This window comes from Gavia stellata, chromosome 5 (assembly GCF_030936135.1).
Source record: "Gavia stellata isolate bGavSte3 chromosome 5, bGavSte3.hap2, whole genome shotgun sequence".
Lineage (NCBI taxonomy): Eukaryota > Metazoa > Chordata > Aves > Gaviiformes > Gaviidae > Gavia > Gavia stellata.
The window spans coordinates 22940053-22953825 of NC_082598.1; the positions used below are offsets into that span (position 1 = coordinate 22940053).

Sequence of the window (13773 nt, forward strand, 5' to 3'; positions counted from 1 at the left end):
GTTAAAATATTAGTTTGCTTAAGTCATGTTTTGAGAATCAGTTGTTCAAAGACTGAACTTTTCAGTGACATTCAGAATCTTTTCTCTTGCAGCCATTTCGTAGAGTGACGTTTTCTGTTGTGAGTCAGCCTCAGGACCCGCATCAAGGGTCATTGCAGAGTTGCTATGACAGCGGTCTGGAGGAGTCAGAAACACCAAGCAGTAAGAGTTCATCAGGGCCAAGACTGGGTGCCCTTCCACTCCCAGAGGACAACTACGAAAGGACTACGCCGGATGGCAGTGTTGGTGAGGCAGAGCATATGGAAAATGGTAGGGGCAAACACGACATTCACACACATAATCTCACTAGCAAGTGATACTAAGTAGACTTTTGAAAGGTCAGTCAAAATAAATAAATAAATAAATAAAATAGTTAAAATTGTAATTATTTTATTTTAAAGTTTGTTAAAATGCAGATATACAAAATAATGGAACATAAATAAACCCAGCACTTTCTTTTCTTTACATGATTTAAAAACTATACTGCAGAAGCAGTTAAAACATTGAAAAAAATTCCAGTAGAGGGCTGGGGAGATGGTAACTGAATTAAATTCCAAATTTTTCATTTTAGATAAAAGACCATAAAGGACATGTATTCTCTTTGCCTTCCATTTTTGGTTCAACAACTACTTCGGAAAATTTCCCAGAATGTAATATGTACAGCATCAGCAAAAGAAAGTAGGATTTATAAACCCCACTCTAGAGAATTCCCTTTTTCCCAAAAACGTTATATAGACTGTTTTCAAAATAACACTGAGTGTCAAGTCCATTCTTCATTATTTAGGAAAGAACAACATTACATTCCTTTTCTTCACACTTTATTTTGTACAGTACTTTTAGAACATTTAAATTCAGGGTCTACTTATGCAGAAGGACAAAACGCTGAATCCTTATTTATTCTATAGTAATTCTCCAGCTATTAAAAAGTAAAGGTAATTTAAATATCAGGTTTTGTTTTCTTTTCTATCTAAAACTATTTAGAATTTTAAAAAATCTTTTCCATTTGAAATGTATTTCATAAAACCTGAATTTTTTACACCACTTATTGGGCTTCATCTAAAATTTTATGAAGTCAGACACTGACTTCATTGTCTTTTCATTTGCCCATAAACAATAAAATAAATTATTGTATGTCAAAGTGTACAGTTTTTTGATAATTGATGAAATAATGGGTTTGCTAATCCAATTGGAATTGGTGGGTATATGCAAGAAGGGTGGTGTATTTTCTGTTATAAAATGAATTAATTAGTTTGGCAAAATGCATGTTTTAGTTTTTCAGAGATTACAGCACTGGATAATTGTTCTTGGGTTTTTGTCTTTCCTGAGATAGACACGTTGACCCAATAAAAGTATATTAATCTCCATGGTAAGATCTTGCCAAATCTAGTATGTGTGACTGAAGAATGGCTACAGCAGTCTACATATGCTTATAATGTATATCCCAACAGCAAATGCCTAACTGACCAAAAAGAAAGATGGTGTTATCCATCTAAAAAGAAGATGTATTAGGTTATGTATGTGTATAAGTGTGTGTCTATATATTCTCGGTTGTTTATATGACTATAACCCTTTACATTTCATTTTTCTGGGTGTGTGGTAGGGGAGAAAGTGATACTGGTATTACTAGAAAAATGTCAGAAAAAAGTTTCTAGACTTTGTACGTAAATTGGGATGATTATTTTATTGTCTGTTTTGTAGTGAGATTTTGTGGTTAGGATAATGAAACTAAGCAACTTGTTAATTCCCCTGGACATATAGCAGTGTAGTAGATTGCTAGACATTAAATTCTGAGTTCAGAAAGCATGCTAACATGGAGTATGCCTGAACCATACTGGGAAAACTGTAGAGCCACACTTGGATACAATTTTTAACGTATTCTGTAGCCAATGAAAAACATCACACTTACTGAAGTGTAACTGAAAATGAAGAGTGCTTGAGCGGTGTCAAAAAATTAAAGCAAACCAGTTTATTTAAGTTTTTGTGCTGATGCAAAAACTGGCATTGCATTCTAATAATTAAAGTATTTTAGACATTGATTTTTTTGAAAGATGATATTTTATATTTGGTAGGATGAATTTCTTGGATTCAGTTTCAAAATTAGTATTGTATAGATAGGATAGATAGAAACATAGAGCTGGATAAATATTTTATTCCATGAATAAGTGAATGAAACCAAAATTACTGTGAAAAAAAAAATTGCATGGTAGGACTTGCATATAGTAATCAGGGATTCCTGCTTCTTTATAAAACCTTGAACTGAGACCTTTGAAAGGTGGCTGACATTGTGATGAAAATTATAATCTGCAGACTTTTGGATTTTGCTATCACATTTCAAAAACAAGATTTCAACAGTGGCATGTCATCTGCCTCCAGAAATTTTTGTTAACATTAATCTATAAATAATGATGGAACAGGATAGAATGTACTTTTGTTCCTTCATATATGTGATATCTGACATTTGAGTTTTCTGTGATCAGATTCTTAATTTTAAGAACAATTGTGTTGTTCAAATTCTGATAATGTAATCTTCAATATTAATGGATCATTCTGACAGAAATAGAATTGGAATTGAAATCTGTCAAGTGTTCATTTGTCATATTTAATTGGAATCTAGGTAAACTGCAGTGTTTAGCTTGGTTAGGTTTTAATCAGAATTTATACTGGATTTTCATGCAGATTTTCCATGGAAACAGTACTTTGGAAGCTATCTATCTTAGTTATTAATTGTTATTACTTCAAATATTTACCATTTAATTTCAGTTGGTGTGAAACAATGCAGTTATAACTAATTGCTTTGGTTTTCCTTTCATTTTAAAGTTTGAAATGATAATTTTCAGCACAGTATGCTAGACCCTCTGATACATTGGATACTTTTTTTTGCAAGCTAAGATGACTAAGGAAAACAAGTAATTTTTATAGTTAAGGCAAATGTAAGAAGCTTGAGTTCACAGTCAGAGTAAATAGGAAATTCAGCTTTCAGTTTGCTGGTAAGAGGCCTCTTTCTATTTTCTCAGGCAAGGGTAAAATGCTGGAAAGAAAAAAAAAGGGGTAAGGGAGTTGGTTTTCTTAGAATATGCTGTACATTACCTACCAGCCTACATGACTGTCAGATGTAGATTGAAGGTTTGTTCTGATGATTAGCTGTGGTGTCAGATGCAGGAGAAAAAAAAAAAAAGAGAGGGAAGAAAAAAAGAAATGTTAGCAGATTGACTGTGAAAATTCAGTATGCAAAGATCTTGTTAATTAGTAAAATCTGCAGAACCAGAAGTAACTTCTGAGTTAATTTATCCCCTGCCCTTGGAGCTTTCCTTACAAGGAAAATCTGCTCATATTTGCAGCCGCCTTCTCTAATTTTGCTGTTAGAATGGTACTGTCTTAATGTAAATTGCACAATAATTTTCTCGAGAACATTTTCATTACATTCAATTTGTATATCAAGGGTAAGGACATTACCATGGTAAATGAGTTTCCTGCTCTTTAGTCATAGCTTGCTTTTTTTGACAATACCTAATACCACGTATCTTCGAGGGACATTAAAAAAAGCCCCGTGGCAGATACTTTCAGAATTACCTACCCTCCTGACTCTAACAGTTAACAGTCAGCATGTGCTTTAAATTGTGATTTTTGAAATAATAGTAATAGTAATAGCAATAGTAATTAATAGCAATAGCAACAGTAACAGTAATAGTAATAATGATGATGATGATAATAGAACCTAATTTATCACAAGTCATTAACCCTCTTCAAGTTACAGGCCTGAAGGATATCTTTCAAAAGGAAATACCTCTGGAAGCTATCAAAGTGGTTTTATTTTTATTTGCTTTTTTCTCTTATTTAACAGTATTAGTGGCTGTTCCTTTTTATCATTATGAAAAAGAGCATGGAAGTATTCCATTTTACTTATACTGTGGATTATTAACTTTTCTTATAATTTATCTTTCCTCTGAACTATATATATTCCTAGGTTTTTCAGTCTTTGATCGTCATATAGCTGTTATTTTTTTCTTTCCATGAACTTCTATTTATTCTAATGTAGGTAAGGATAGCTGGAGGTGTATTCTCACCATTTGAGGAATGGACAATACAGCCTTTTCATATTAATTCCTATACTATTATTTACACATACAATCTCTAAGCAGAGCTTTTAATTGTTCTTTTTCATGTCCATCACCTGGTTCTGTCAGGTCTCTCTCATGTTTCTTGCAGCCTTCTTAGAAATATTTCATTATATTCCTTTTATTTTTTCCAGATTTCTGTATATTTACTATTTATTTATACATGTAGTGGCTTAATCAGTTTTATTTTTGCTTAATTTATTTAGAGTACCTATAGTGGTGAAACTGCAGCACTGTAGGTTTTGGCTCACGTGTTCTTCCCTGGAGATTTGTTTCCATGTAGTCATAATTAAACTCTTTGCCACACCTGAGATACCAGTGTTAAAGCTAGCTCAGGTATTTCTACATGAATGTATCTTTGGTCTGTGGCACAGTATTTTAAATTAGCCCATGTTTCAGTATCAGATATGTAAGGGTTGGAGAACAGCAGTCATCTCTGTGAAAGAAGGAAAATAAGGGAATGGTTTACAGATTCCATTTTTACAGGGGGAAATGGAGTAAAGAAAGATTAAGTGACATGTCTGAAGAACACGTAAGGAAGTAAGGGGCAGAGCTTGAAAAGGAGCTCAGAATTTTTGTGATTCAGTTATTTGACTCCCACAAAGAAATCAGTAGATAAATTACACTCTGGCTGACATAAGAAGAACTAAAAGGCAAGGAAGAGAAGTGCATTGTCTCGGTTCATATAGTCTGATAATATGCTATGTTCTCAATGACAATTTTAGATTTAGACTGTAAGTGTCAAAGTTCCACTGTCAATATAGACAAGGAGTTCATGGTATGTGAGATGATGACTTGAAAATGTGAAAGGAATTTTGACAATTAATAAATGTAATTGATTTTATTTATAAAAGCATTCTCTCACTTTTACTTGTAAGAGAGAATATTAATCTGTTCTCTGGACCAAAGTGTTAATAAAATGAAAAAAAGAATCCATTAGTTTACAGAATCCATTTCCTTTTAGCTTTTTGCAGTGTAAATAACACAGGTTAATGTTCTTGAAGACTTAAATGTCCTTGTAAACATTGCAAACCAGACATTCATTGACTTATTCCATAGAATTACTGTACTTTTGCAGTTCTCATTATTTTCAGATGTTCTGTTCTCTTGAATTCAGGTCCTCAAATTGCATGTGAATAATTTTGTTTTTAAAATTGTGTCCTGAAAATGTTAATATAAGTAGTCCATCTGAGAGGTTGAGACAGTAAAGGTTTTCAATGTAGTGGTTGCATGCTAATAGTTCCTTTTTTGGTTTGTTTCATCTTTCAGTGCTGCTACTTCCACATTTTCTTAAATGTTACGCTGCATGCATGAACCCCAAATGCTGGAAAGTGCTGCACAAATCATTGTATAATAAATATACGTAAGAATTCTTATCCTAATTTCTGATAAATCCTAACCTATAATTAAGCACAGAATGAACTCTGGAATTTGGAAACCTACAACATACATGGATAATGTTTTGGAACACATACATATTCAGTGATGGATTATGTCCAGTCACAAATCAGTTTGTTTTGAGAATGGAGTATTCTGATAAGACCATTTATAAGAGGAAAAAAAAACCCAGTTCCTAAGACAGGGGACACACTGGGCAGCATTCCCTGTTATACTAATGTAGTCTTATGTAAGGCAATGAACCTGGCTGGGAAGACCACTGGCTGTTTTCCTCCTTGAATTTTTTTCCTTTTTAATCTTTTACGATGTTCCTTTAGATGACCTTACCCCATATGTCTGTGAGTTTCATCAGCAGAGGAGTATGTGGTTTGCTAACTTATATGCACAGTAATACTTTCAAGTATTCAAGTTTCAAAACTATGTGGTATTTATTCTTTAACAGTTATTTGCATTTTGAAGTGTTATATATGTATACTTACAACAGAAATGAGGGAACTATATTTTGATTGTGTTACAAATTCCTAGTGATGATATATATTTTTACGTATATTTTAACTTTATTATTTTATTTTAATAACATACTACAGAAGTATGAGCAAGTATTTTAGATTTTGTATTATACATCATTGCACTAAAGGCTTATTGTATCTTATCTACTATTCTATGTTTACATTGTACTTCAAATGCATAATGCAAAGTAAAGGACCAAACACAGGCCAACTGTGAGCAGAAATAACTGTTGCTGAAGCCACCAGAATAGTGTATTATTTATGTTTTCTATCCTTACTTTTGATTTTCCATGACCGTCTAGAGAAATACCAACAACTTCAGTATGCTATCTATTCATGAAATACACCTGAGTATCACTGTGAATTGTTTTCAGCTTGATCAGGATTTTGGTTTCTCAGAGAATGTATGCTTGGATCTGCTGGAATCAAAGAATGAATGCGTATTTCTGTATTGGAAATCCACTCCTGTACATTGAAAGCAAGGCTAACAAATTATACCACATTTTTCTGATTTTCTAAATAGCATTATTGCTCTTGCTGTTCTCTGTCTGTGGCTTTCCCATTGTATTTGCTTTAGTTCCCTTTGTGCTTCATAGTAAAGAATAGCATATGGCTCTTTTTTTTTAAGCTATATTACAAGATTACTTTCTCCACTCCTGTTTTCAGTATCCTGCTCTTAAAAAGAAAATACATACAGCAGTAACTGCTCACCACTCTTAAAAGCAATATATTGATACCAGACAACTTGAACTGCCATTTACTAAAATTCAGTTTTCTTTTATCACCTTTAAAAAAGGAAGTCCATATTTACATTCCATCAGTTTTTAATCAATAATTTGAAAGTGGAGAAAGATTTTGGATTCTTAAAGAACCATTCCTGCAGCTATATCTGTTAGGATGAAGCAGTGAGGGAAGTGTTTATATGTGCATGTAGGTGTGCACACATGTACACATCTTGGTGAGTCAGTTCTTACTGCAAATACTCAAGAGATCTAGACTGTTGCAGTTACATAACCTGCCTCATCTATGAATTTCAAATCAATTCACTGAGGTGGATATGAAAGAACATAGTAAACTGAGAAGTGGAGAACTAAACCATCACAAAGTGAAGCGGTATGTCCAATATCATGCTATGAACTGATCTTTCATCTGGTAATTGATCCAAACACTGCCCACCCCTCAAAAAGTAATAATTGGAACACCAATTTCCAGTTTGCACTCAAGCTGATGAGGGCTTTGCTATTGACTTAGTGGAGTTAGGCTTTTGTCCAAGTCCTCTGTGCCAGCTGCTAGCTCAGGCTGCCTCCCACTGATGCAGACTGCAGAACTCCCTTTGATACTGTTGGAGTCCTGAATGTAGACAGATAGACAGAGGACAAAATGCATTCCAAAATTTACAGACACAAGGAAGAAGAGACATCTGGTTTATGAATGGAATATTTAGTAACCTTTGCCTCCACAGCAGCCTCTTTCCTGGAAAAAATCTAATGCAGATAGTCAACGGAAATTTATTTTTCCTCAGTTCAGAGGAGCCCTTTCAGCATGCTGTATTTTCCCAGTTCTCTATTTGTATTTAATGACAGTTTCTTCAGTTTCCTGGACAACATTAGATCTTTCTGTCCCTTCTAGTCTTCAAGTATAATGAAGATCCAAAAGAGGTCCTTTATAAGGGTATTTCTTCTCCATTTCAGTGAAAAATACATTTTGTTCTCTACTGCTGGTTCCCAAATACTGTTCTATTTATTTACTTATTTAATAGTCATTGCAGCAAATGTAAATATTTTATTATATATTACCTTTATAAAATACATAATCTTACTACTTTTGTCTTTCTCATATACGTTTGATGCTTTGGGTTTGATGTTTTAAAAGCTGGGGTAGTTGCAAAAAAAGACTGATGAAATTAAGAGAAGAAATTTTATTTTCCTTGAGTCCATTTTTAAAAATATCAAGTATAAATTATTGATTCAGAACAAAAATCTGTATGTATTTTCAACATGATGAACCTAAAGGAATCATGACATTCACAAACATCTGTTTTTAAAAATCTGCAAACAAATTCAAATTTCAAGTGTATTAAACTGTATTAAACTACCCTTGTTATATTAAGACTTTGAGTAAAAGTGGAGTGCAAGTATACAGAACAGATAGGTCTGAGTTGCTGATACACACACTAGTTTTGTAAGTTGTTGCATTTTCACATCTAAGTAAAGTCACTTCTTACAGTGCTCTGTTTTGTTTCATTTTAAAACAATGTAATTTTTAATAAAGATTTGTAAAATATGAAGTTCACTGTGACAAAACATAGAAGAACATATAAAAAAGATAAAAAGACTTCATCCTGCATTTCTTTTTACATCCAAAACACCAATTTTACATATTTTCAGCCTGTAGCTTATCCAAGCAACTCAAAAAGGTTTCCTGAAGGCAATACTTTTTTTTTTTACCTGCTGACGTGTGAATTCAGAGTTAGAACAGCAAGTCTACTTACCTAGTTGCTTGTTAATTCTTCAAGCCTAATCATAATCTGGAAAGGTTCATGGTCCTGGCAGTATTCCTGTGTGCCAGCCTTCCACAGAACTATTAATGAATCTGATATATATGGAAAACCCAACCAATGTATAGGGTCAGACCAAAGATCATCTGGTGGCCAAAACAGGGTGCTCAGGGAAGGATATAGCAGGGCAGATAAATTGATTCATCTTTCAAGTAGTCTCCTATATATTAACAGTTTGTGACTCAGATTTGCTGAGCCACATACCGTGAATTTAATAACATTTGTGGATTTTTATACACAAATTTGTCCAGTTTCCATTAAGAGTGCATGCAACTATTAATATCTCTTTTTCCTAACGAGGGTTTTTAAGTGATTGTGTGTCCCATTAGCCTTGGATTGAACAGAAGAAAAATAAACTTGCTAGCTTGGTAGGGACAAGTAGATATGTATCTTCTAATGAGAATGTTTTGCTTTGTACCCATAATGAACTTTGTTGTTGTCTCTGGAAGTATTTTTTCTGTTATTATTTCATTTCCTGAGAACAGCAAGTAATTTATACCGGAAAACAGAAATAAATAAGATCTGAAAAACAAAGACTTAAAGGAAGTGTCTGTATTTCTTATGTCTTTTAGCAAATATTAACCTCAGGGTAGTATGCCAAAATATACAGAATGGTATTTAAAGGAATTAGAAGCCCCAGTACAATAAGTGACATCTGGAGTTCTGAAAGTTCTATTTTATAGGGGGTAATTGCTTTTCAGAGAAAAGTAACAATTTCTTTAACTACCAGAGGATTTCAAGACCAACATAATATAAATTCAGACATTTAATTATTTCTGAATATTACTACGGTATCACCTATATGTGCTTTTTTTGCCTCAGCAGCAACATAGAAAAATAATCATGGCATATGCTAGAACAAGATGAATATTAGGATTTTTAAGACATAATACCAATTTATTAGTACAGTAATGTAAAATAAAATTCCAGAGGAGGTTGACTTGTTTTGGGCAAGGAACAAAAATAACAAAATCGCCACCACCAACAAAAAATGATTTTAGGCTCCAACATAATTTTTATGCACAGATAAAAGCAAAGCCAACATTTATTATGCGAGAAAATGTATTTTAGTAATCTGCCTTTTCTAAGGGTGTTTTTTGTTTCTTTTTTTTTTTATTTTAGACTGGAATATTAAATTCTAATAATACTAATTTCAAACCTTATATCGCAGCTAACTTGGAACATGCTGTTAGAAACAAATTTGTGTCAATGATTGATCCATTCATGTTTAAAAGAGCTGTCCATTCTCATACTATTTTTAAGAATTATGGAAAGGACAAACCCATTTCAGTAAATAATAATGAAGAATTTTTTGATACATATTTCAAATCTGTGCTTCTTTCTACCATATAAAATAATTGAAATTAAGACATGAGTGTAAATTTCTGTTTGGTTGATAGAAAAAGTAAAATGTGAAGACAGTGGAGGAAGAACAGTATTGATGGAGTTAATTTATTTTGATGGTTGTGTGCTCTCTTGCAACCAAACAAACATGACCATACCAGCTTTCTCAACTTGCTTGTCTTAACCTGTTTTTTGCTATATCTAAGGAACAAATCAACCCTAAAGAGCCCTGCAGGGGCAGTTGTTCTTTTACTAAGCAATCTGCATTATTTCATCAACAAGGGAAGTAAAATCAAAGTGTATAATACCTAAAATTGCGTGTAAACAAGCCATAGGACAAGCTTGTACCGAAGTGGGCTTTTTCCCTATGGTTTTATGGCAGATTTGTTTTCTTGATCCAAGGATTTTTCAGTCTTTTTCTGAGATTGTAACAATGCTATAAAGACTAGTAGGGTCCATAGAGGAAATATTGGGAAAAGGCTGTTTAAATTAAATCTCAGGAAACCAAAAAGTGAGTGGTATTTGTGTCCTGCTGTCCTACTATCTTTAAACTGTTTGAGCTCCACTGTAGATTGTTTTCTTATGTAGGGTTATTTCACTCACAGTTAATTCATACTGTCTTTGAAGAGGAGAATCTGTGTCCCTTTTTGGGGCAGTGCAATGACATTTATATTATCATGAGATGTTAAAGTAACATTTATCAGTGGAATTTGACATTGGAAGATTTTATTGTGAAGGCAAAGAGATCTGATGTAATTTCACCTTCCACTGGTGTTAGCTAATAACAGAAACTTCTGTTCTCTAAGTGGAGAATAGAAATCTTTTTGTTTTCTTTAACAGAATATTTGAGAAATAAACTTAAGAAAGTATTGTATATTATTTTATTAATGTCTTTCAGTGTTTAATTCCATTAGCAGTGGCTATCATTCCCTGCTACTGAATTACATAATTTGCATTCTTTTCATATTCTGCCATGCATTGCAATAATAATACAGGGATTATTGTGATATGCCAGTTGATTTGACAGGTCTGGAAATGTGTTTGTTTCTGCCGTCTCATATACAGCTACAGATCAAGTTCATGAGAGAGTAATAAAATAGTTAACTTCAGTTGTTTTCTAGGTTTCTAGTAGTTTTTGGGGGTGGGGGCGTTAAGCTGTTGAAAGAGGAGTAACCATGAGTGACATTATTACATATGCTGATTTTTAAAATGCAAGCAATCTAAGTATTTTAGTTCTGTTTGAGGTTGTCTGATTCAATGCCTCACATGATTAAAATACTGTATTTAATACCGTTTCATTATTCAGATAAAATGTTTTTTGGGAAAAATGTGGGTAAAAATATTTAAAATGAAATATGCTTAAAAATATGTACCAAAATTTTTTATGCTTACTGAAAGTTTGTAATAACATGATGATAGAAATTTCGTAATGACATGTAAAGCATATAAGAAAATTTTTAAGCTGTCCTGGAGCACTGAAAAGGTGATCAATACATTTGATAATATACAAGGAACCTGCACAATATAACTCACAAGTCATATGGAACCTGCACATGTGACTTACATCCTTCCTGAGATCCTGTTTCCAACATGTTGGTGTACAGAACTACAATGAACTGGCACAGGAAAGAAACAGCATGGGCTTTGGTTCTACTCTTAGCATGTTCTGGCCAGCAATCTATTTCATCAATTAGCATAGGCCTGAGGAAACCTGAAAGGAAAACAGGATTTAATAATTTTGATACCATATGTTATCCTTTTTTTTTTAGAAGCAAGTGTAAAATAGTCTATTCTGCCCATAGTTTTCTACCTGGATGACACCAAAGGTGCAGGGAAAAGCGTAATAGGGAAAAAAAAAAAAATAATCAAATTTTAATCTGTACCAAAATGTCTTTGTGTCTTTTTTGATCTGAGGGACTCAACAACAGTGTGCAAAGGGCATGAGTAGAATTGATTTTTCCCACCCTTTTTTTCTACCTGTACTGGAAATGGCCATATCTGCAGAATTAAACTTTGGGAAATAACAATGGCATAAGAAGCTGGCTCACGGACAGACCCTGATGAAGCAAAGCAGTCTGAGAGTCAAAGAGGAATACATACTAGGTTTTATAAATGGCAATACAGAGGACAGGCTCTATACTGCCACAGTGCACCGCTCCTAACAAAGGATGTTCCTTAGAGGCATAGCTCACTTGCCAGGAGCATAGATATGGAAACTTGAGACACAGTCAGATCTAATCTCACAAACAGTAATGGCAGAATACAGAAAAACTCAAGATGCCCCCAAAGGTTCAGATAAGTGAATATTTTTCTCTTGCTTTTCTCTTCAAGTGGAAACAATTGCCTTTAGCTTTTACCAGGTAGAGTCCCACGTGCTATTGATCATGTTATGAATTTTAAGCAGAAAAACTTTTCTAAAGTATAAAGACCTTATCCTGAAGTTTCTTGATAAATCCTATATTAACTGAGGAGCTTAAGGAAGTTATAAAACTAAAATATTTTCTCTAACACAGTTCTTCTCTATCTGGTACTGTTTTTCCTGCCACATGTAACTGACTTTTAGAAGGTGCTTTTTCAGAAGGGCCTAAGTAAACAAACTGCACTGACAAGACAAATTTGTTTATTATTGTGAAGATAAATAGTAAAAGAATTGAATCAAGCCCAGGTCAGTAGTGATAGAAAGTCATTACTCTAAGGTGGCAGTTAAGTGGCTTGTGTAAAATGAGTTAGCACTTGGAGAATATTACCTACTGCAGAGGTGCTTCTGCCCCCAAAAGCATTAACTAGCATCCTGGTTGAGACTGTCAGCTAAGGAAAGAGGATAGCTAAGAACAGCTAAGGAAAATGGACCTGATACAAAGTCCATTAGTCTTTGAATGGCAATGGCTGTCAAATGCTACTGTCTTGGCTGGCTTTATACCATGGGCAGTGTTCTGTCTACCCACAACCTAGCACTTCCCATCAGCACTAGGTTTATGTGGGAACAGAAAATCCACCTAGGATTGAATTTCAACAATTGATTAAAAAAGTTTTACTAAACAGAATACCACTGAAGGAGACTAGTCAGGGCATAAGCTTCAAAGCAAAATTGATTCCTGTATTTCTTTGTGCTTGTATTAACCTAACTTTAAGTGTTCTTAAGTGAAGGGACTCCTTCAAGTTCAGATCACCTCAATATAAAAAGGTTTTGAAATGCTACTACAATTAAAAAATGCAAACTGTTTCCTCCTGGAAAGTTAAGGTACTTTATAGCAGTGGAACTCAGGAGTGCTTGCATTCTATTAGCTGAAAATAAATCCAGTTATTCTCTGCCAAGAAAGGGTGGAAAACAGAACGGAATAAACAATTTTTTTTCTTCTAGTTTCAAGATTTTCAACCAATTCTGCTCTCCTGCAGAAAGGAACTTTTTTTCCTGAATTTTACCATATTGGTTCATTATTTTCTCTCACAAACGTGCCTTGAAACCATCTTGTTTGTGTTGTGATTTTCCCAATGCCTTGACTACCTCTTTGATAAATAATCCCATCTTTGTCCATTTATATAAGTACACATATACATGCATATAAATGTATACAATGTAGTTTCCAAATAGGTCTTTAGAGAGCAATCAAACATGAAGAAACCCCATTAAAAGTGCCTTTTTAAATGTTTTTGCTGCGTTCACTGACATATTATTGGAGAGCCGAGAATCCCTGTGTTATGCCTCATAATCTGGTCTCAAGATCTTCAATATCTTGATCATTGAGAAGGCTTTCTGGGACTTGTCTGCATCATCTCTTTTACTACTAATCCCAAAGGGATTATTCATGTA

The 13773-nt window shown here is 33.7% G+C and overlaps 1 protein-coding gene across 1 annotated transcript in view; it reads left to right on the top strand.

Annotated features, from left to right (window-relative positions):
• PCDH7 (protocadherin 7) overlaps positions 1-13773 on the top strand; it is a 281461-nt gene that overhangs the window by 135906 nt on the left and 131782 nt on the right. The window contains exon 3 of the mRNA XM_059817558.1: positions 93-309. Coding sequence (XP_059673541.1) covers positions 93-309 — 217 coding nt within the window. The remainder of the gene's footprint in view (positions 1-92; positions 310-13773) is intronic.